This window comes from Ochlerotatus camptorhynchus, unplaced genomic scaffold (genome assembly GCF_037179485.1).
Source record: "Ochlerotatus camptorhynchus isolate MF236.1 unplaced genomic scaffold, CSIRO-AGI_Acam_v1.1 ptg000577l, whole genome shotgun sequence".
Lineage (NCBI taxonomy): Eukaryota > Metazoa > Arthropoda > Insecta > Diptera > Culicidae > Ochlerotatus > Ochlerotatus camptorhynchus.
The window spans coordinates 522,161-545,920 of record NW_027041058.1 but is presented as its reverse complement, the minus strand read 5'-3'; the positions used below and the strand labels follow the sequence as shown (position 1 = coordinate 545,920).

At 43.3% G+C, this 23,760-nt stretch overlaps 1 protein-coding gene, 1 long non-coding RNA gene and 2 pseudogenes across 3 annotated transcripts in view; 2 read left to right on the top strand and 2 right to left on the bottom strand.

The window, feature by feature from the left end:
- The window catches only part of nahoda, a 125,692-nt gene extending 105,063 nt beyond the window's left edge, over positions 1-20,629 (top strand). The window contains exons 4-13 of one of the 2 annotated variants that reach the window (XM_065236881.1): positions 19-116; positions 181-533; positions 613-924; positions 999-1,271; positions 1,362-1,925; positions 1,985-2,813; positions 2,873-3,060; positions 3,119-3,270; positions 3,365-3,570; positions 19,337-20,629. In XM_065236881.1, coding sequence (XP_065092953.1) covers positions 19-116; positions 181-533; positions 613-924; positions 999-1,271; positions 1,362-1,925; positions 1,985-2,813; positions 2,873-3,060; positions 3,119-3,270; positions 3,365-3,570; positions 19,337-19,790 — 3,429 coding nt within the window. In that variant the 3' untranslated portion in view covers positions 19,791-20,629. Of the gene's footprint in view, positions 1-18; positions 117-180; positions 534-612; positions 925-998; positions 1,272-1,361; positions 1,926-1,984; positions 2,814-2,872; positions 3,061-3,118; positions 3,271-3,334; positions 3,571-19,336 lie in introns of both variants that reach the window. The other variant, XM_065236880.1, reaches the window with a different exon arrangement.
- The window catches only part of LOC135713752 (uncharacterized), a 511,705-nt gene that overhangs the window by 469,379 nt on the left and 18,566 nt on the right, over positions 1-23,760 (bottom strand). The gene's annotated exons all lie outside the window — the stretch shown is intronic.
- On the top strand, positions 4,958-6,226 carry LOC135713782 (uncharacterized; annotated as a pseudogene).
- LOC135713781 (uncharacterized) lies at positions 6,361-7,367 on the bottom strand (annotated as a pseudogene).

Here is a 23,760-nt window from a genome sequence, read left to right as displayed (position 1 = left end):
TTCGATTCTTCCCTACAGGGTGGCTTCCGACTTGAGGTGCTCGATCAGAAGGAGAAACCCATCATGAACCTGACGCCAATCGTTAAGGGAAAGCCATTCCTTAGCGAGGATGTGACGTAAGCGTGGTTTGACTATTATCGATCGTTGTAACGTTACAAATATTTTGATTTCGGTTTCTAGGGCTCAACAGTTCCAGGTATCGCTGCCGAAGGACTTCACCTGTCCGGATTGTACGATACGGTTAACACGGCAAGCGGGCGAATGGGGCAGTAACTACCTGTTCTGGTCCTGTGCCGACGTGGACATTGTTCATAGGAAGGAATACCATGAAACCTGCTCTGGACATGGAAAGTCCTTTGCACGATGCAAGTGCGAGAAGAAGTACCACGGTAGTCGATGCGAATTTTGGGATGAATGCGTCACAAATCAGGACTGCGGTGTCCAGGGAACCTGCGTGGATCTGGGAGGAACATCGATGCCTCGTAAGCAGTGCTACTGCCGGCTGGGTTGGTTCGGACCAGGCTGCAACAAAAGTAAGAATCGATGGTGTTGACTTTGTTTCGATAGCGATGCGATAACAGCACTGTTTGTTTGTTGTTCCAATATTTACAGAATCGCCAATCAAATCCACGGACATCGATTACTCACTGTACAAGTTGAAGAATTTATCACCCGATCTGAACGTGTACTGGCGTGTGCTGAAGGAGCAGAGTGAAATTGAGGTGGTGATGAAGGTGAACGGATCCTCGTGGGTTGGTTTGGGATGGCGTCCGAGGAAATTGACGGCTGAATGTAAGAACTTCCCGCTGATTGTAGGCGAAGCTGGCTCAGCAAAACCGGAACCGGGTGCAGAGCCTGAACCGGGAGCGGAACCAACTGCTGAACCAGAACCAGGTGCTGAACCGGAGCCTGGAAGTGAACCAGGTAAGTTGAAACCCTACAAGTGTTTGAGTGCTTGAGTTCGAGGTTTGATGTGAAACTTTCCATTTTGTACGTAGAACCGGAGGCTTCTTCGGAACCAACTGCAGAACCAGGTGCTCACCCGGAACCTGAACCGGAGAGCTCATCGGAACCGGAACCGGAACCCAAGTCGCCGAAGGCTGAACCGGAACCCGAACCAGCTGCATCTGAACCGGAACCGGAGGTTGCTTCGGAACCAGAACCAGAGAGCACCTCAGAACCAGAACCATCTGCAGAGGGTAAGGCAGAACCTAGTGCCGAGCCGAAGGCGGAACCCAAATCCAGCAAAAAGAGCAAACGTGCTACTCAAGGTAAGTTCTCCCATTTTGTTGTGTGCATACATAGATTGTTTGCACTTCAGCAACCCTCAGTTCTCATCACCAATATTCCGCAATTCTCAGATTCTCACCCGCCATCGAGTGAACCAGAACCGGAATCGTCCCCGAAAGCAGAACCGGAACCCAAATCCGAACCCGCCTCAGAACCGGAACCAAAAGCGGAAACCACAGCCAAACCAAAACTAGCCGCCCAGAAGAAAGCCAATCCATGGACCCCACGGCACGACTTCAACCCCATGGACTGTACGGACATTGTGATAGGAACGGCCCGGGAGGAAAACCATCGCGTCTGGGATTACTACACCCGAGACCGCTCGACACCACGGTTGGACACCTTCTGGGGTGGCAAATCGGATCTCACCGCTACGGGAGGTTTCGAAATCGACGGCGTAACGACGATCGTGTTCCGTAGAAAGCTGCAAGCCAATGAACCGACTGATCATTCGTTCGTGGACGATCTGATGCACGTGATCTGGGCCAAGGGTCAGGAACCGGGAGCGTACGTGCATGTGCCACCGTCCGGACTGGAGAAGGACATGGCTAGCGTGAAGGACTTTTACATGCCCGATGAACTGAAGTACCACGGTCACCGGATGCAACGTGGAGTTACGCAGATCAATTTTTTGGGTAAGAATCGATTTTGGTTATCTCTGATCAATTGTTCTAAATTTCTTTAAAAATTCCAGAGGGGAAGAAACTGGAACCGATTAAATCTGCCAACGGATCAACGATAATGTCAGCAGACGGAGTCATCGTTCCGTCCGGTCCCAAGAGCCATGAGTTGGAGGATGAATGCCAAGGTTTCTGGAAGTTCCCCAGGGATTGTGAGCAGGACAAGCACAACTGTGAATACTACGCCAGTTGGCAGGTCACCGGAAAAGGAGAATCCATGCATTTCCACATTGAGACCAACAATACTGGAACGTGGACGGGAATCGGCTTCAGCAAGGACCAGAAGATGTCCCAGACTGACTCCATCATCGGATGGGTTGACTTAAATGGGAGACCATTCCTGATGGACACCTGGATCAATGGATACTCGCCACCAAAGCTGGACGTTGGTCAGGACCTGTTCAACGCATCGGGAAAAATCCAGGACGGTATGACCATCTTGGACTTTAGCAGGAAGCGTGACACCATGGATGAGGGTGATTTGGCCTTCACGGATGATCAGTGCTTGTATTTGATGTTCCCTCTGAATGGAGGAATGTTCAACCCGGTCAATAAGAAGATCCGCAAGCACGAGTCCACTCCAGTGGTGACGGACAGCCGAGTTTGCATCAAGTCGTGCCCAAAGTTGTTCGAATATCTTTTCAATCCAGCTGTCACCCCGGCTCCGGATCGCATTGCCTACAGAGCGTCGATCATGCTGACGAACTTGGCTTCCGGATTCGTGGTTCCAGAATCCGGAACACCAGAGTACAATGACCTGTCGAAGTCCGTTACGGAAACGTTCAACGGTATGCTCAAGGGCGTTGGAGGGTTCCACAAGACCGATGTTGTGAATTTCGAGAAGTGAGTTGAGCTTTTGAGTTATTGAAAATATTCCTTTACAATGTTATTAATTTTTTAAGGAACGTCAACGGAGTTGTGGTCAATATGAATATTCTTCTGAACAAGGACGGTATCGAGAGCAACTTGGTGGATGATCCGGCGAAGCTTGAACAAACCATCCAACATCTGATTCAGAACAATTTGTCCTCCGGCAAGGTTGGTGCTCTGTCGGTAGATCCGGATTTCCTGGAATTCGAAGCCTTGGAATGTAAGTATTTTACCCCTAAAATCCTTTGAGACTTTACAGTAACAATTTGACATCACAGACAAGCAACCAATCAAAACCGAACCGTCGTTCTTCGAGCGCGCTGGAACCAGACTGTACACGATCTTGGGTTGTATCGCTGCACTGGTGTTCATTGCCATCGTACAGGCCAGCTGTACCATCTACAAAACCAGAACGACAAAGCGCATGAAGGTTGTAGATCTCACTCCGGAGAAAAAATGTGTTCAAATAACTTTCAAAATCATCCTGATTTCAGGAACAACTTATCCCTAATTCCGCCTGGAAGGACTATTCCTCGAACACAAACTATGCATTCGATAACTTCGAGGGTGACGTGAAGGGCGGCCATCAAGGTAAGCACCGGTCGGACCGGAGCTATAGCAACGGTAACAGCCAGCAGACGACACTGCAGATGTCGCACTCGCCGAACAAGTCGCAGTACTACGAGATCGATCGGACCGATGGAATGCACCGCAGCAACGGCGATCACAGGTAGGCCCACGTTTGCGCTTAATGGAATACCAGCATTGTTGACTTCCGCAACAGATGTCGATAGTAACAGTTTAGTTTGTATGTAGATTGTCGGTTTCACTATTACAGAACTTGGACATTTCTTGAACTTCTCTTCGGAAGACCCTAGAGTACCTCTTTGTAAGCTCGTTTTACTTCCTCTGGGAGGCTTAAGCACCGACAAACCGACATGAAACTTAAACCTAAATCTTGATCGAGAATCCATAACGGCCGATGCAAATATGCAGTGATCCCATCTGTCAAAACCATAGAATTCTTTTTATCTTGAAAAAAATAATTTGCCTTGGGATCTTAGCAATCTGGTTTTTTTGGACGAAGTCAGTTTTGATAACCGTGATATGCTGCGGAAGAAGGGCTATGACATTTTTGGTCAAAAAAAATTCTGTATCGCGGTGAGTTTTGCAGAAAGCCACGAGTTTCCTTTTTGTGTTTCCTCGGCGTAGGTGGAGTGCTAGAATGCTTCTGGACTGAGGGAACTTTTAACAGAAGAATTTTTTTCGAATGCTGCCGGAAGTTCGCCTTGAAAAACAGGGAGGTGGAACAGTATCCAGGTTTACATTCTGTTTGGATTCTTGACGGAGCAAGAATCCATTGTGATGTGAATCTGATACGCTACCTACGTTCGATTGACATAGTTCCGATATTTTTGCCTCCGTATTGTCCGTTTTCAACCCGATTGAGGTAGTATTTGGCCTCATTAAACGGTTTTTGAAAAGACAACACCGTGAGGGTTCTCCAATATTGCCATTACTGCGATAAAACGGGCAGACAACACCACAAAAAGTACAATTTGAGACGCACTTCTAAATCAGTACCGATGGTTTTGTTATTGTCGACACAGCTGACAATATTGCAGTGTTCCAAAACATTTAATTTTTCTAAAAAATCGTGTCGGAAGTGAGCCAGGTTCCCTAATAAAAATAACAATAAAAGAGAGCTTAACGACGTATTCGGGGTATAATTCAAACCATTTGTGGGATAGTTTACCCATCCGGGATACAGTTCGTTTATGGTATTTTTTTATTAGGGTTGCCAGTTTACCGGCGACGTACATATAATTTTTATTTAAACGCACAATATGGTGTTTTCGTTTTAGGACATTTATCGTTTGCACTCTAAATTAAAACACATCACTTCAAATGTTGCACAGCTGTTAGGGGCCTCAATACAAATCGAAAGAGTAATAAAGAGTTAATATTTTTGACCTACCCTTATACTCAGCACTCCAAATAGAGTGATAGGGTTGATCAACATTATCAATAACCGCATGGATGATGATAAAAAGTTTTGATCTCTTAGTGATGTTAAAACCTTAAAATTGACTTCAAAAACTAAAATACAGCAGCAAATGATATTTTTGGGTATGTTTCGTTTATTTTCCTAGCATTTGACTGTTAATTGTGGGTCTATTGTGTCTCGAAATGTTCAAAATAATTATTAGAAACATGACCTGTGTTCATTTAGTTGCACTAAAACTGAATTTCTCTGATGAGGTGACGGGCTTACTCGCACTTCCCCTACCGATAAATTTTGAATAGTTTGAATAGTAGTTTCCGACTCACTCATCCCCTCCGCTAAGTGTCAAGGACAGCTGCTAATACGTTGTAAAGAAGAAGAACTGCGAAGACGTTCTGACCCAAGTCCCTCTCTGAAATACAAGAGTAAACACAATCTATCCCTACTGCTACTACGCTTTTTACTTCCTCGGAATAGATCGAGCTTCGCTGGCAAAAGTTTTTGGAAACTCAAAATCAATTGTATGCAAATGGATCTGCTAATACGAGCGAGACGGGACTTCACACGGAAGCAACGGAAGGGTATTTATCGACGATTTGGAGCAGCTCAGCGGCAATGGCCTTTGGAATTGTACTACAAAGAACCTGTGCTATTTATTGACGAAGCTCGAGACCGCTTCCAGAAACGTTTCAACACTACTATTAGTGCTGCGTCCGTCATCCGGATTCTTCATACAGCAGGACTAACTTGGGAAAAAAATCGAGAGGCGAGCAATCCAGATTCGAAAATCGAACATTCTGAAGTACGCTGACGAGTTGGATTCCATCAGGTGGCAGCTTCATCAAATAGTTTTCCTGGATGAAGTTTCAATTGACTCCAGGAATATGCTTCGGAATCATGGATATGGTGTCAAAGGACAAAAGAGTTCTCTACCGTGGATAATTCAATCGGAAACGACGTGAATCTTACCTTTGCTTTCTGGGTCAATCAGAGATGTTAGAGTCATTTAGAACCGAGGGTACTTTCACCCGCAAAAAGTTTTTCGATTGTATTATTAAATTTGCTTCTCAGAAACAAAGAGTAGAAACGTATCCTGGGCCCCATTCGATATAGATTATGGATGGTACCAGAATACATTGTGACAAAAACATCATTTTATATCTTCGATCTCTTGGAATTTTACCAGTATTTTTACCTGCATTTTATCCTATGTTTAACCCCACACAGCAAGAAACCAATTTCTATAACAATCACCGAAACTTTTCCAAGATTCAGAAATTATTCATGTACTCACTTGTTTCACAAATGTGGTTATATTTCTGGAGGTCATTTTGACCTTAACATCGTTTTGAATCAATCAATGAACGATATTGGATTTTAGAAGAATATGAGTGTAAGAAAGTAAAAATTCATCGGATTCTTTGCAACGAATAAAGTTAGAAAAATAAAAGGTAAAATCAAATTCAGTCAGCCTTTATTCCATAGCAAAATGCATAGCGATACAAAACATCTCAATCAGGCGTGGTCAATATACATCATATCACCTACTTGCTCTCGTAGTCCTCGCCTGAGAACAGTTTCCTGTGGAGCAGTCGAGGTTTGCATGCCACTCACCCTGTCCCGGCAAATGTTCAGTTTTTCCTTCACACCTTGAGCCATCAATTTAACATCGAACACGAAATTCTTTAGTTGATCTGCTTTATCACAAAGCTCTTGAATACTGGAAGAAAGATTGTCCACAATATTTTGTGCAACGGTTAATCCTTGGCGTGTACATTCCAACTGAGTACTTTCAGCAGTAGGTATAGACCAAAACATTCATCTCATATCTCATATCTGCTGGTGGCATTTGCTTCTTTGGTTCTTCTTGCTCGGTCGATTTCAGCTGGTAGCAGAAGACTCTTGTTCACTTCATCCCAAATTGCCACTGAACTAACAGACTGCAAATAAACAAATGCAAACACAGTCATGGTCCTTTCGCGCCAGTTCAACATGATCTTTCCTTCTCCAATCTGGTCAATCTTGATCAAATTCTTCCGTTTGGTGTCCTTCAGGTATACGAATTTTGAATTGTCACGGATATCAGGTTTCTCTTTTTCAGACCAAGACACCTTGATGCCATCCACTTCACTGACATCTATTTCGCAGCACAAGTGCGGTTCGACGAGTTTCCAAAGGCATTCCAAAACTTCCGAGAGGGTATCGACACTTTTTCCGGCACATTCTTTTTGAAATTGATGCACAAACGACTCTTCTGCCTGATGTACTTGTTTATGACATAATCAGCCAAGAAGAATAACTTCTTTTATTGTTCTGGATCTCCTTCTTTCGTTTTCTTCGCACGAACTGGACTCGTCATCTTCATTGGGTTTTTCCACATCTTCCGGAATATCAGGAGTCTTAGCGTACCGTTCTTCCAACCCGCACTCAGCAGCTAGTGGGTCCACATCCTCCTGAGAGTCGTCCAGTTATTCTTCCTCTCTTGCGCTTAGGTTTTCAGGATCTTCATCAAACTGTTCCATCGCTGTGGATAAAAATCTTATTATTAGTATCCCTAATAAAAAATAACCATAAACGAACGATAACCCAAATCATTGAACTATTCCACTATTCCATTCAGAACACGTCGTTAAGCAAATTAACCATACAATTTTTATTAGGGATGTTCTATTCACAAAAATGTAATGAGCATCTTACTTGAAATTAAATGGTATCAGCGTTTGAGAATCTTGCAAAGCGATCAGAAAGAAACTCCAACTTTTTTCGTTGCTCGATCCACATTTGACAGCTGTTTGTTTTGCTTCTTATCTCGAAAATTACTGTTGCCAGATTTAGATATTTTTACACAATTTCACCAAAAACTTGCTGGCAACCTCACTGCGGCATTTAAAATGAAAAAGTGAGCAATTGGTGCGGCGTCTACGATTCAGTGGATGTCTCAATATCGAAGTTTACGTTTGTGTTTGGCCAATCGTGGCTGGATCTTAATTATCGACTGTGTTGTTGTCAATATTAATATTCGTCTTCATCTTGGATGGACCATTTAATTTTCAAGTTATTTTGCTTGAAAAATATCAATTTTCTTGCCTTTGTTGGTTTGGTAGCGACATATTAAACATATTAAACTCTGAACTCTCGTCCGACTATGTGATTTATCGTCTCGATCGGAATCCAGCCACATCTCAACTGCTACGTGGTGGCGGCGTACTGATCGGTGTCAAAAAGCATTTACGTTGTAAGTTGGTTCCACTAGTTAATGCCAACTGTTTAGAGCAAGTGGCCGTGTGTGTTTCGTTGCCAATGCAGTCGGTCTACATATGTTGCGTCTACTTAAGGCCTAACTCGGACTGCGCCATGTACTCCAATCATGCATCTTGTGTTCAAGAATTGTATGAGCTTGCTGAAACTGCCGATACAGTCATAGTTTTGGGAGACTATAATCTGCCTAGACTATCATGGCAATTTGATGCCGACATGAATTCTTACATCACGACCAACGCTTCATCTGAACAAGAAATCGCTCTGACCCAGTCGATCCTTGCGTGTGGATTACAGCAGGTTCAGGATGTACGGAACGTAAACGAGAGATTACTTGACCTGGCTTTCGTTAGTGAAACTGACAGAATCGAACTTTTCGAATCGCCCTGTGGAATTTTAAAACTCGACGCTCATCACAAATCTTTAATCATCAAATTTGACTACCCTCGTAATACTGACGACGTTGGGCTGGACCGCTGTTATTACGATTTCAACTTCTGCAATGAACCCCTTATCAACGCCCGAATAGGCTCGATAGACTGGACGACGCTTTTGACTGATTGTGACGTTGACGATGCTGTTTCCCGGTTTTATGGTGCCATTTTCGATATCATCCACGAATATACTCCGTGTTCACTACAATCAACCATGGTGGACCACGGAACTTAGGAACCTCCGAAACAGAAGCACTACACCAGTTGGTTGAACACAGTTTTCCATGAATATGTATTGCGCATTGAGTCGGAGGCAAAGCGGGATCCATCGTCTTTTTGGACCTACATGAAGAAACTTAGGCGGAATGGCGGTATACCACTCGATGTGTCCTATAAAGAAGGTCGTGCTGACTCCGCGGAAGAAGCTTCTGATCTCTTCGCAAAATTCTTCAAGGATGTTTTTTCGACTACCCCTCCCGCTCATTCTCCGGATGATCGTCGTGACAGGATGAGCAGCATAGCTCATTACAACTTGCATTTGCCGCAGTTGGATGTATCTGTTGAAGAGGTGATGAAAGTTCTTTTATCAGTAGATCCCTCAAAAGGCCCTGGTCCAGACTGTTTGTCGCCATCGTTTATAAAGAAATTTTCTGCATCTCTCGCTTCACCTGTGTCGATTATCTTCAATCGTTCGCTAGTTAGTGGTGTTTTCCCCACAATGTGGAAGGTTGCGTTATGTTAAGTGTCCTGAGCGCCATCCCTGGCGCAAAGGGCCAACGTGAAAGATCTCCATCCTGGGCGATTGTTTGCTTTCGCCTTGACCTGGGCCCAGGTCAAATTCCGGTCGACTTGCTTAATCTCCTTGTTTAGGCTTCGCCGCCATGAGCCCCTGGGTCTGCCTCTGCTGCGATGTCCGGCTGGATTCCAATCCAGCGCTTGTTTGCAGATTTCATTTCCGCTCTTCCGTAGAGTGTGGCCAACCCACCTCCACTTACGTTCCCGAATTTCTGTCGATATCGGCTTCTGGTGACACCGTCGATGGAGCTCGGCATTCGAAATCCAGTTGTGAGGCCACCAAGCACGAATTATATACCGCAGGCATCGGTTGATGAACACCTGCAGCTTCTGTGTGATCTCCGCTGATACGCACCATGTTTCGCTAGCGTACAGCAGTACAGATTTCACGTTAGAGTTGAAAATTCGGATCTTCGTGCGGAGACTAATCTGATTTGACTTCCAGATGTTTCGTAAACTCGCAAAAGCAGCCCTTGCCTTCTTGATCCGTGCACCTATGTCACTCTTGGTTCCGCCGTCCGACGCTATCTGGCTGCCAAGATATTGGAAACTTTCAACCTTCTCCACTTCCTGACCAGCTACCGTAAAATTGGATGGATTTCCCGTGTTGATATCCAACGATTTAGTCTTGCTGACGTTGATGTTGAGACCTGCCGCTGAGGAGCGTTCGGCGAGATCGTCGAGCTTACTCTGCATGTCAGAACGCCGTTGTGATACTAAAGCAACGTCATCCGCCAAATCTAGGTCGTTTAGATGCTCCATTGTAATAGGCTGCCAGAGCAACCCACGGTTCGGCACACGGTCGATCGCACCAACCATTATCTCGTCGATTACGATGAGGAACAGTAGCGGTGATAGAATACATCCTTGCCTCACTCCAGCGACTACCCGAATAGGGTCAGATAGGGCTCCGTTGTGCAGCACCCTGCACGTGAAAGCCTCATACTGAGCTTCGATGAGGTTGACGATTTTATCCGGAACTCCCTTGCGCCTTCGGGCGCCCCACAGGTTTTCGTGGTTGAGTCGGTCGAAAGCTTTTTCGTAGTCAATGAAAACCAAGTAAAGGGACTCTTGGAATTCGTTGACCTGCTCCAAGATTATGCGGAGCGAGACAATATGGTCCACACAGGATCTTCCAGCACGGAATCCCGCCTGCTGCCGTCGGAGAGTCGCGTCGATCTTCTCCTGTATCCGGTTGAGGATAACTTTGCATAGAACTTTGAGAACACAACACAGTAACATAATGCCACGCCAGTTATCGCATACAGTTGGGTCCCCCTTCTTTGGGACCTTCACTAAGACGCCCTGCATCCAGTCAGCCGGAAAAGTCGCGGTGTCCCAGATATTGCAGAATAGTTGATGCAACATTTGTGCAGATAGCATGGGGTCAGCTTTGAGCATCTCTGCTGATATGCGATCGACCCCGGGAGCCTTGTTGGATTTCATGGTTCGGATAGCAGCTTCGATCTCCGGTAGGGATGGCGCCTCAGAATTGACGCGAGTGATGCGTCGCACTCTTGGCGGTTCATGCCGAGATGTTGATGGCTGGTTGACCGACGAAACTTGTAGAAGCTGTTCGAAGTGTTCAAACCAGCGTTTCAGCTGATCAGTGGGGTCGGTGAGCAACTGACCAGTCGCGTCCTTCACTGGCATCCTAGGATTCATCCTTGCTCCACTCAGGCGTCGTGAGATATCGTAGAGGAGACGGATATCGCCTGTTGCTGCGGCTTTCTCACCTTCATCGGCTAGGGAGTCCACCCACGCTCGCTTATCCCGCCTACACGAGCGCTTCACTTCCTTCTCGAGAGCCGAATACAGTTGGCGGGCCTGGTTCTTCGCTCCTCTGGTTCTCGCCCGCTCTATCGCGGCTTTTGCATTTCTCCGCTCCTCTATCTTCCTCCAGGTGTCATCCGTGATCCACTCCTTTCTCTGAGCGCGCAGCTCGCCCAGGTTGTTTTCACTCGTTTCAGTAAAGGCATCCTTGATCGCCGTCCATTGCTCTTCTACGCTGCCACCATAAGGAATATCCGCAGCTCTGGTCTCCAGTTCCTCGACGAATGACCTTTTTACTGCTGGATCTTCCAATCGGCGTGTGTTGAATCGCCGTCCGAGCCGCTCCTCCCGCCGCTGGACCCGCGCGATACGAAGGCGGATCTCTCCAACGAGGAGATGGTGGTCAGACGCGATGTCGGCACTGCGTTTGTTCCGAACGTCAAGAAGGCTCCTTCTCCATTTTCGGCTGATGCAGATGTGGTCGATTTGATTTTCGGTATGTCCATCACGGGAAACCCACGTGACTTTGTGCACTGGTCGATGGGGGAAGAGCGAACCCCCGATCACCATGTCGTTATTGCCACAAAACTCTGCCAACAGCTCACCGTTTTCGCTCATTTCGCCAAGACCATGGCGCCCCATGACACGCTCATAATCCGTGTTGTCGGAGCCGATCTTCGCATTGAAGTCGCCGATGTAGATCTTGATGTCACCTCTCGGAATTTTATCCACGACTGCATTCAGTTGACTGTAAAAGTTCTCTTTGTCCTGTAACTCGGCAGCATCGGTTGGCGCATAACATTGGATTATGGTTAGGTTACGAACCCGCGTTCTGAATCTGGCAACGATTATCCTCTCATTGATAGGTTCCCACTTGATGAGCGCCGCATTTGCTTGGGCGCTAAGCAGGAAACCAACTCCACGGTGGCGGGGAGCGTTTTCACCTCGAATACCAGAATAGAGTAGTACCTGTCCCGACGGCAGCTTGTGTTCTCCAAAGTTTGGCCAACGGACTTCGCTTAGTCCCAGGATTTCGAGCTTCATGCGTCGAGCCTCGCTGGCGAGTTGTGCCAGCTTCCCCTGTTGGGCTAGCGTTAGTACATTCCATGTTCCAATTCTTGTCCGTTGTTTTGCGCTAAAAGTCGTTGCCGTAATATCAGTCCGTGATCTTTCTCTATTGGTTTCTGTAACAGTTGTAAAGTTTCGGGGTTGCAGGTTGCGTCCATCACACCTATTCACAAAGCTGGAAACATCCACAACGTTGAAAATTATCGCGGAATTTCGATTCTAGGCAGCCTCCCAAAAGCTCTGGAGAAGATCGTATATGAGGTCGTATATCAAGCGGTTAGGCCAATAATTACCGAACATCAGCACGGCTTCGTGACGAAACGCTCTACAACAACCAACTTAATGGTGTTTGTCAACTCGCTGATCAACTCCATTGAAAAACGACGACAAGTTGATGCGATCTACGTAGACTTCAGTAAGGCGTTTGATAGGGTTCCACATGTGCTTGCAGTGGACAACATGAGGTGTATGGGATTACCTAATTGGGCCTGACCGCTCAGCCTATGTGAGCGTTAACGGTGTTAATTCGCCTAGTTTCGAGATACCCTCTGGTGTTCCCAAAGGTAGCCATTTGGGGCCTTTAATTTTCATCCTGTTCGTGAACGATCTGTGTAGTCGACTGTGTTCTTCGAAACTTATGTTCACCGATGACTTAAAGATCTTTCGTACAATTAAGTCAAGACTTGACTGTTGCGCACTCCAGAAGGATATTGATTCCCTTTTGCGCTGGTGTACATTGAACGGTATGCAGGTTAATGTCACAAAATGCTGCGCAATATCTTTTAGCCGTTCACGCGAGCCCTTACGACATGACTATAGGATAGGACTCAGTAGTTTGCTCTTCGTTTCTTCAGTTAAGGATTTGGGTGTTATCATCGACTCTAAAGTCAGATTCAATGAGCACATCTCCATGATAACTGCTAAAGCACTCGCCACATTAGGTTTCTTGAAACGAAACACAAACGCATTCCAGGACATCTACGCGCTGAAATCACTATACTGTGCTCTCGTCCGCAGTCTTCCAGAGTATGCTGTTGTTGTGTGGGCACCCTTTCACGTTATTCAAGCTAACAGAATCGAAGCCATTCAGCGAAACTTCGTAAGATACGGTTCACGTGTTCTGCCCTAGAACAATTCGGTAAATTTGCCGCCTTACGAAGAACGGTGCAGGCTGATTGACCTGGACACGTTGGCAGCAAAGAGGAAACTACTTCAGCGACTCTTCGTGTTTGGATTGCTTAACGGTGACGTGGATTGCAATTCTCTTGTGAGCCAAATCTACATCAATGCTCCTCAAAGAGTTTTACGTAGTTACACCATAGAGGTAACTCTAAGACAAGAAGGTCCCGAAATAACGTGCTCAACTTTTTTGCTCAGCTCTGGTACACGAAACGAAAATCAATTATTTAATTCATGTGTTTCACTTATACATTTTTGCCAAAGCATCAGCCTTATACATTCCATAAGACAAACCACATAGGTCCTATTAGAATGCATAAAAGGTATGTGTGACCGCTTATACATTTCATTTGACACATGATCTTTATTAACTTTTTGCAAGGCGTCTGCTTATTAGTTGACTTATACATTTTATGAATAATCAGCAATGGAAATTTGCCAAAAGGTGTAAGGAGATTTCTATCCGTGTACTCTCTTTGGTCCCATTCACCCCGATTCACCCCTCAAAACATAGGAAAATCCACTAACGCCTCATTTTATCTGTCAAACTTTCATAGCGAATCAAAACAAACATTGTGTAGTAGTAGAATTTCGACTAGAATGGGGTACGCAACTCGTTTGCTTGGGACCAATAGACTAGTCAAGTAGTGAGCCAATTTAAAATCGTTAGTTTCGTATTGATTGTTGGCTACACGCTTCTGTCGCACCAACTATGGATTCAACGAACCGTGGACTTTGTGCTGTCGTGTGTTTAATGAAAAGTTTGATGTATATGATTTTAACATTAGTAAGTCTGCTTACAGACATAGAATTCGACGCCTAGCCTAGAAAATACCTGTACAACATTATGTTGAAGATTTAATTAAATAAATAAATTTATTTTCTCTTAACACTGCTCATCAATTGGCGCTTTATTTTTTTAACAGAGCAAAAATCAAGACCAACAATTGAAATGGCCTCAACTCCATTTTGTAAACAAACCTTGTAAAGGCCATTTTCTCGCGAACCGAAGTCCGCCAAGGGAAACCAACATAATGAACGGGTAGGGTAAATTTTCCTCTACCCGATTGTGGTTTAGGTTTGCGAGAAAATGGCCTTACAAGGTTTGTTTACAAAATAGAGTTGAGGCCATTTCAATTGTTGGTCTTGAAATGAGAACACGTTCGTGATATTCTCATTATTTGTTTACAATTACTTGATTGTGCCAATGTATATACAATCCAACTTCCACTTTCCGGCAGTGCTTTTTTGGAAGAAAAATGTTTGCAATATAATCTATTATTATCTTATACTGATCCCATTGCAAACAATTTTAGCCCGGAAGTTGAAAGGTGATAGCTCTGTTAAGATTCAGTAACCCATTTCAGAATGCCTGGTCACTCACGTCCATTCCGAGGTTACTTTCACTTACAACAAGCCCCGCATACACGTAGTACCGATATAAAATGTATATTAGTACTGCATGCCCAACAAACAATTTGAGTTGATTAACAGCTGAACAGGCCATTTTTTAGCTGAAGAAGTTTATTTTTGCCTGAATAAGTTCTTATTCAACATTCAATGTTTGTTCGGGTGTACACTTCCATCATCAAAGCAATTCCTGCTTTGTAGATGGCACGTTTTTAGTAGTATGCATTTCATATTTTTATATCTAGTTATAATCAGTTAGATCTCACCGCTTATGTATTGTGTCCTTGCTGCTGAATCTTTGTCATCTCGATTCTCGTTGAGTCCTGTTGAATAATTGGCATCTTTAGTGAAATAATCTTCTTCCTCTTTCTCTATCACTTTTCGAAGTTTTTCGTATCTCTTCTTGAATATTGTAACCTACAAAGCTAGTATTCCCGGCTATTGTCCGGAGGGCAGAACGCCAACACCAAAATCGTAAAAAGACACGGTAAACTTATCTTCCGGAAGTGGAGGCATAGCACCGAAACACGCGAATAGAAAAACCAACCAGCACAAACCGCTAGCGGACGCTACAGCAGCACAACTATTCAACCAGAATTATTACCCGGGATTTTTCACAATAATTTACAATATTACAACACTGATATACTAATCATGATAAATCTTCATTTATAATAATAAAGGGTGATACGGTCAAAATTTGGTCAATATCAACTTGACGTATTTCTTTCAATTTTGCATTTAAAAAACCTGAACACCCCTCATTTTGAAGGTGTGTGTGTGTGTAGAATGTTGCTCCTATTTTGATTTTGGAATTCACTCTTCAGTTGTCAAAATGCCGTCCAAGCAAGAAGAGCAGCGTATCAAAATTTTGCTCGCGCATCGCGAAAATCCGAGCTACTCGCACGCAAAGTTGGCAAATCAACCGTTACAAATGTAATTAAAGTGTTTGGGGAACGTTTGTCGACAGCCAGGAAGTCTAGATCGGGGGGAAATCGAAAACCGGAAGCCACTGAGACGACAAAGAGAGTTGCCGGTAGTTTCAAGCGAAACCCTAACCTCTCTCTCTGAGATGCCGCAAATAAGCTGGGTGTATCGTCTACAACCGTGCATCGAGCCAAAAAACGAGCCGGACTATCGACTTACAAGAAGGTAGTGACTCCAAATCGCGATGATAAACAAAATACGACGGCCAAAGCGCGATCCCGGAGGCTGTACACGACGATGCTGACGAAGTTTGACTGCGTGGTAATGGACGACGAAACCTACGTCAAAGCCGACTACAAGCAGCTTCCGGGACAGGAGTTTTATACGGCAAAAGGAAGGGGAAAGGTAGCAGATGTTTTCAAGCACATGAAACTGTCAAAGTTCGCAAAGAAATATCTGGTTTGGCAAGCCATCTGTACCTGTGGCTTGAAAAGCAGCATTTTCATAGCTTCCGGGACTGTCAACCAAGAAATTTACGTGAAAGAGTTTTTGAATAAACGTCTGCTGCCTTTCCTGAAGAAACACGGTTGTTCCGTACTGTTTTGGCCGGATTTGGCATCTTGCCATTACGGTAAAAAGGCCATGGAGTGGTACGCCGCCAACAACGTGCAGGTGGTTCCCAAGGACAAGAACCCTCCCAACACGCCAGAGCTCCGCCCAATTGAGAAATACTGGGCTATTGTCAAGCGGAACCTAAAGAAGACCAAAAAAACTACTAAGGGCGAGCAGCAGTTCAAGGCAAACTGGCTTTCTGCGGCGAAGAAGGTGGACAAGGTGGCTGTACAAAATCTGATGGCAGGGGTCAAGCGTAAGGCCCGGCAATTCGGATTTGGAAAAGCGGAAGCCTAACTGAATATTTTTCCTGAATTTTATACTAATTGAACTGGAAAAAGAAATTTAATTTGATTTTTTAAATAAACGATTTCACCGATTTACACGCGTTTTCCCTTGACCAAATTTTGACCGTATCACCCTTAAGTCAACAACAACGAATAGATGGACTCCATTTGCTACTTCAGTGAAATCCAATGCCAATTTACGCCAAGGACCTTCTGGCAAAACTGTCCTTGTCATTGGTTCAACATTTGCCTCCGATACCAGTATACATCCTGTGCAGTCTTTCACGTACTCCTAATTTTTCTGCTGAATTTCCAGACAGCAAGGAACACTTCCCATTTTCGATTACAAAGAACGTTGTGTTGCAGGTCCGGTCTCCAATGACGATTTCCACATCGATTACTCCAAGCACTGTCAACGGACGGTTCGATCCATATCCTCGAAAAATTTTACTGCTGCCCTTTCGTACGTCGAATGCCTTAAATCCCACCTTCTTCAGAGTCTTCCAATCCATTGTACTAAAGACGTCTTCATCAGCACCAGTATCTACCACAAACCGAAGATTTACACCACCAACTATCACTGTGCGTTTACCGTCCAGATGAAACAATTCGCGAATTTCTACTGTGTTAGTAACATTATCCACTTCTCTTACGAATTTGTGCTATCTATTCGAATTTTTACCCTGAAAACGATTTGTTGGCGATTCGAGATTCTTAATTCAGCAAATTGTTGAAATCCGAAAGCTGACAGGACCTTGAACGAAATTCTTGCACTTGTGCGGAAACTGATTCATGAGTTCGCCCAATTTTCAACATTTCTTCAAGAGTAACATCAGCTTCTAAATATTTGGCCCTTAGTTTATCATCGTTTTCGGTCGCATACACTATTTGATCCATTATCATTTCATTGACTTGATCTTCGAAGTTACATGCTGTTGCTTGAGTTTTGAGGCGTAGAACAAATTTATCCAATTTTTCCTTGGGATTAAACTTGAGCTGATGGAACTTGTATCTCTCGTATCGGAGTGACCTCCGAGGTGAGAAATAATTATCCAATATCTCCATTGCCGCCCGGTAACGATTGTCCAAAATGCTTCCAGATACCTCCAGATTTGTTCGCAATTTTCCGAACGTCCGGTCCACCGAAACACATCAACGCATTGTATAGCTCATCGTGGTCATTAACACCTTTTAGCGCAAGGTATGATAAAAATTGTCCTTTCCATTCTTCCCATCGCACAGATGTAGGACCGTCGCCAGACTCGTGGAATGGCAGTATATTGAAATTCAGCTGTAATTAAAATTTTCTGAATATTTGTTCGCATTAAACCACACACGATTTCATTGATTGACTTTTCACTAGCTTTATCTATTTTCAATTAATATAAGAATTATAATTTAATTTTAAAATAAATTTACATAGCGGACTGGAACCCGAAGTTCCCTTCGCTTTTCCCTTGTATGGGATCAGTCAAATTGCCTGGAATCTTTGTTCCCTTCATTTGACTCTCTAAATGGCCTGGAACTTGTATTCCCTTCATTTAGAGACACTTCAATTGCCTCACCTCAGTAGACTTTCAGACAAATGGCCTGGAATTATTATTCCCTACATTTATCTACCTAAATGGCCTGGATATTTTTCCATAATTCCCTTCATTTAGGTTCTGTTTTCAACATTGAAAGATTTAAAACTTCACATTTTCCAAAATGAATGTACAAGTTATACTAGTGGAACTCAAACAACTGTTACTAAGAAAAAAAATATTCGTTACCATGGACATGTTGACGTTTCAAACAATTTTCACAACTTGAAGAAAATTTCCGTCCAATCGACTTGTGATGCCTTGCTGCTCTAACCTTCGCCCTCGTCTTATTTGATGAACTTCAAACACGTACGGGTAACGTTTCACCACTCGTCGCCAATGTAGCAGCTCCAAATAAAACGTCTTGTTCCGATGAGTAGTTGAATATGAATGACGTTTTATTATCAGTATCCTGGCTTGGCCTACTATCATTACATTCTTAAATCTATGCCTACTACAGGTACAAGCCAAAAATCACGACATTTGTGATTGTGACAGCGAAATTGAAACCAACCGTTCGTGGGCAGAGCCTACTGCAATTCCATTTTGTAGAGTTTGGAATAAGCTTTAAAATTGTTATCAAGTAAAAAACTGATCGGGTCGAATATGCTTTTGCTGCTTTCCCTACGACACGTTTATTTAGGTCGAAGTTTAAGGTATGGATAAATCTGGACAACCATTGAGATACATTGTTTTATTAGTTTACAATTAAGTTTTGAGGGATTACCCTAATACTTTATCTTTCGATAGAATCTGACGTAAGCCTTGGTGATGGCCATGATCGTTGAATTTTTGTTTGACAACCATTTCAAGTGACTCCGCACCGCAGATGATAAATAATAAGTGGCAAGTCGCAAGTCATACTTCGCTCAATATAACCTTAGCTGCACTTAGAAAAGCATTGCTAATACCCATAGGATTTCCAGTGAAAACTAGATGTATGAGTGCTCATTGCAAGATAGCTTATATTACATGATATAAGCCATAGTCTGTCCAGGGTATAAAGCTATAATAGAAAGACCATAGGTTTGACGTTAATGGCTAAACGGTTCCATAAAAGGCCAATTTACCCTATTAAAATGAGATACTACGGCACAAGAGGTGAAACTAATAAATCCAACCGAATCACTTATCCAAACTCTTTTCGCCTCTTCTTTTCCCGCAGAAATGGTTCAATGCACCCCCGCGCAGCACACGACCGTAGCGGCGGTGAACGGTCCTCGTACGCCGAGCGAGCCTACTCGTTACCCCGCCCGATGCACCAACAGCAACAACAGCAGCAGCAACAACAACAGCAGCAGCAGCAACACCATCAGCCGCAAATGCAACGACCCAGTGGTTCCGAGTACTACACCCAGGACCGTCGAAGCAAATCCAGGTCCAGCCAGAACCCATCCTCCGGCAATGGGGGTGCTGCTCACTACGCCGCCAGTTCGGTGACCAATGGCAACGGAATGCACTACCAACAGGCCAACCTCCATCAGAACAACGGTGGGGGAAACGGCAGTAGTGGCCACCGCATGCCCGAATCGTCGGATCTGTACTTCACCCCAACGCAGCGAAAGTACTCCGGCGAGGTGGTGAGGGTGTTTGTTGATTACAACAAGGATAAGAAGTAAGCAGAAACGCACGATGTCGGGTGGTAGAAGGGCACTTGCGTGACTTTGACTCGCTGCAAGTGCATCTGCCGATGATCATAATGCGGACATGCAATGCCAGCTAAATGGAAGCGAAAGAAAGTAAACAACCACCGTACCGCAAGCCAGATAACAGTAATTTTTATTTCTTCCACACTTAATTATGAATCATTTTTTGTTTGTTTGTTTGTTTTTCCCACCCTTCAGTTGAGCAAAAAAAAAAAAAAACAGACGATTTCATTTGACTCTTAATTTATTATTTTTTAAAAGCTCTAACTCCTCCTCCACTCTGTTCCACACACAAATCAGGGAGCTGAAGTCACAACAACGAAACATATGCACAGTTTTGTAGGTGAATGTTAAACCGTAAGAATGATGTAAGAAAATCTAGATTTTTTTTTAACCTTAAAGGACAGCAAAGTTCAACCTTCACTCGGATCTACGAATTTTCGGTTGAACGTGTGTAAAATATGGTTTTATACATTTGTTATGTTACTCAATTGTAAGTTTTAGTCAGCCATTATCTTCTAATCGCGGGTAGATCCGTTACGTACACGGTCAATAGTTGAAACGATTAGTTCTAATCACACAATGCGAGAACACATCTATTTCTGTATAATGTTAGCAACTAGGAAGAAGTAGACATAAATATCGGAATGTAATGATAGAGAACTAGGGACTAATTCTGGATACTCAAAGTTTTACTTAGATTTACTTTGACTAACCAAAATTGATCTTCGGTTCAATAGTAATGATGCAATTTAAATATAATATAATGTGAATATATTACGGAAATTTTAGCAACTCAACTGAGTTGTTTTTACAGAATGAACAACTGGAAATGGAACAGTTGCTGGTGGCATGGACTGCCACGATGATGTACTCAATAAAATGTTTTAGTATAGTATACATGAAGGTTCTCAATGTCATAGGACGAATATCACTATCAATATATGAAATGTGGGGCCTCCGATAGGCTAGTCCGTGAAGGGTTGGACCAAGCATCTTCGATTTCCTTTCATGTCTAGAAAATCTAGAAAGACAGAAACTATAACTTCAAGATAACTTGCCGACGCAGTTGGTGGGGACATTTTAAATGAAATTAAATGCCTTGCCTCTGTAATTAATACTATGGACGCACGTTTGCCGTCCCCGCCCAGCCTAATGGGCGAATTGAACAACAAAAACAACCGAAATAACAATGATGCCGCCGACTCCGGTTGGAGGGTTTTGGGCGACAGGAAGGTGTGGAAAGCTGATTGGACGGAGTACGATGCTCGAAAATCGCGACATCTGAGCCAGCAAAAATTGGCTGCAAAGGCTAGTAAGCGGAGGAAGCAGAAAAGGGCCTACCAAAAAATGTTCAACAAAAACAACAACTCACACAATCGTAGCAGAAACAACAACAGCAACAACAAAATCAACCACGACAACTACAACAGAAACAACGACGACTACAACTGCAACACCAATCACGCCAACTACAATAGAGACATCTCCAATAACTATAACAACTACAACAATAACTGCAACAATAACAACATCAGCGCTCAGGGTAATCACATAGTAAGCAGAAAAAATGGCAACCACTTGCTTCCGCTTGACAGAGTACTTCTTGCGGCAGCGAAAGATCAGTTTTCGTGACCGCCGGTTTACTATTGACCTACAGTTCTGTTTCGAAGGGGAGAGATATTGAACCCGTACCCGACGAGTGCTGAATTTCCACCTCCTATAACAGCACATCCAACCAACCGGTCATTTTCAGCTTCATCGTATGAGGCGTGCTCATGCAGACACTCGTGTTTTCAACGCAATTGACGCACCCTTTGGAGGAAGAAAATGTGTTTCTGCTTAACCTGATGCTCTCTTCAAAAGTAGTCTGTGACGTACCGGATGCGGCTGAGAATGAAATTGACGAGGATCACGACGTTTCGCAGGAGATGGACCTGACGCACTTTTCTGAGGCAGACTGTGACGAACCGGATGTGACTGGTAATGAATCCAATATTTTTAATAATATTATAAGCTCTGACGAACAAACAAAAGTTTCATCTGAAACACATTCTACGGAAATTGTGGTATAATGTCAGAATTTTAATCGTTTTCATACGCGCAACAAAATTTGATTAATAATTCTGATGATATATGTAATCTTTTCGCCACTTTTTTTCAAGAAACATACACGAAATTTTCAGATAGTGATCGTGATTATGAATATTTTTCTTATTTTCCTGACTTTTCAATTACTGTTGGCGTAAATAACATTTCGCTTCATGATATTTGGAATGGCCTACGAGATTTGGACGCCACTAAAGGTTCAGGATCAGATGGAATCCCACCTATTTTTATGAAAAACTAAGCAACTGAACTCACAACCCCTTTATTCTGGCTGTTTAATATGTCGCTTGAATCCGGTATAAATCTTACTTAATACCCATGTATTCGAAACTATCGTGGGATTGCTATCATTTCGTGCATTCCAAAACTCTTCGAATCAATTATAAATTAAAACATTGTTGGCCAAATAAAACAAAGAATAACTAGTGCACAACACGGCTTTTTTAAAGGCCGTTCAACCACCACAAACCTTTTGGAATTTGTGGACTTTGTATTAAATTCAATGGACAGAGGTAAAAAAATGGGAATTGAGATGGAGCTCCTCACCTGGATTAAATCGTATTTAGTTGATTGCCAGCAAATTGTAAGATTCAACGAGAAAACATCTAAGCCAATTCATGTTACGTCAGGGGTTCCCCGGGGATGCGATAACGATATGAATATCAAAAAATGTAATCTTATAACGTACAGTAGAAAACTAAACAAACAAAATCTTTGTATTACATTAGCTAATGAAAATGTTCAAAAATGTGAAAATGTAAGAGATTTAGGTGTTATTCTAAATTGACATTTGTGGACCATTATAACACAATAATACATAGAGCAGACAATATGCTTAATTTTATAAAACGTTTCGGTCTCCACTTTGAAGATCCTTATACAATTAAATCACTTTACGTTGCTTATGTGAGGTCAATTTTAGAATATTGTAGCGTTGTTTGGTCACCCTATATGAAAAGGCATGAAGAACGAATAGAGTCAATCCAAAAGCAATTTTTATTATATGCACTACGTAAGTTAGGTTGGACGGCTTTTCCTCTCCCGTCATATGAAGCACGTTGTTTGCTGATCAGCATTCAAACATTGAAAGAACGTCGGGATTACGCAAAGATTTCTTTATTAAACAATATCATTTCGCAACGCATTGACTCAGCTGATCTATGGTCAAGGTTAAATTTGTATGCACCTTCCCGACAATTACGCAATCGACAGTTGTTCGCAGTAGATCGCCATCGGACCAATTTCGCTAAATTTGGACCGGTAAATCAGATGATGACTGTTTATAATCATCATTGTGAAATGATTGACCTAAATATGAACTCAACAGAATTAAAAATATATTTCAGAACCCTACGAAGTCATAGAACATAAGTCCTAATGTTATTATGTAGATTTGGTTGTTCGACTGGTTTTATGGAGATTTCGTTTTTATGGCTTTCTCAGTCTAGGGTAATTCAAACAGTTAGTTTTGCATTGCCCGACGTTTCGGCCGTTTATTGTGGCCTTTTCAAGGGTAAAACAGTCTGCAGTCTGCACTGCCCACAAAAGCAGAAACGTCCCCTCGAAAATGCAATCGAGAAATGTATAAGAACCATACAAATACAAGAAATAAAGATCATTTATAGACCAACAATTTAAATAGGCGGAACAACCAAACGTAAACAATGGCTTTAAACACAAAATTCTCGAGAATTAAAACACTCCCACGTAAACTAACAAAGCCATTCGATAAAGGAAGTTTGCTCTATCAGATGATGGTGTTAGATTTCTTGGATGCGCTTTGAGTCTCGAGGAATTTGCGTTTAAAGCCATTGTTTACGTTTGGTTGTTCCGC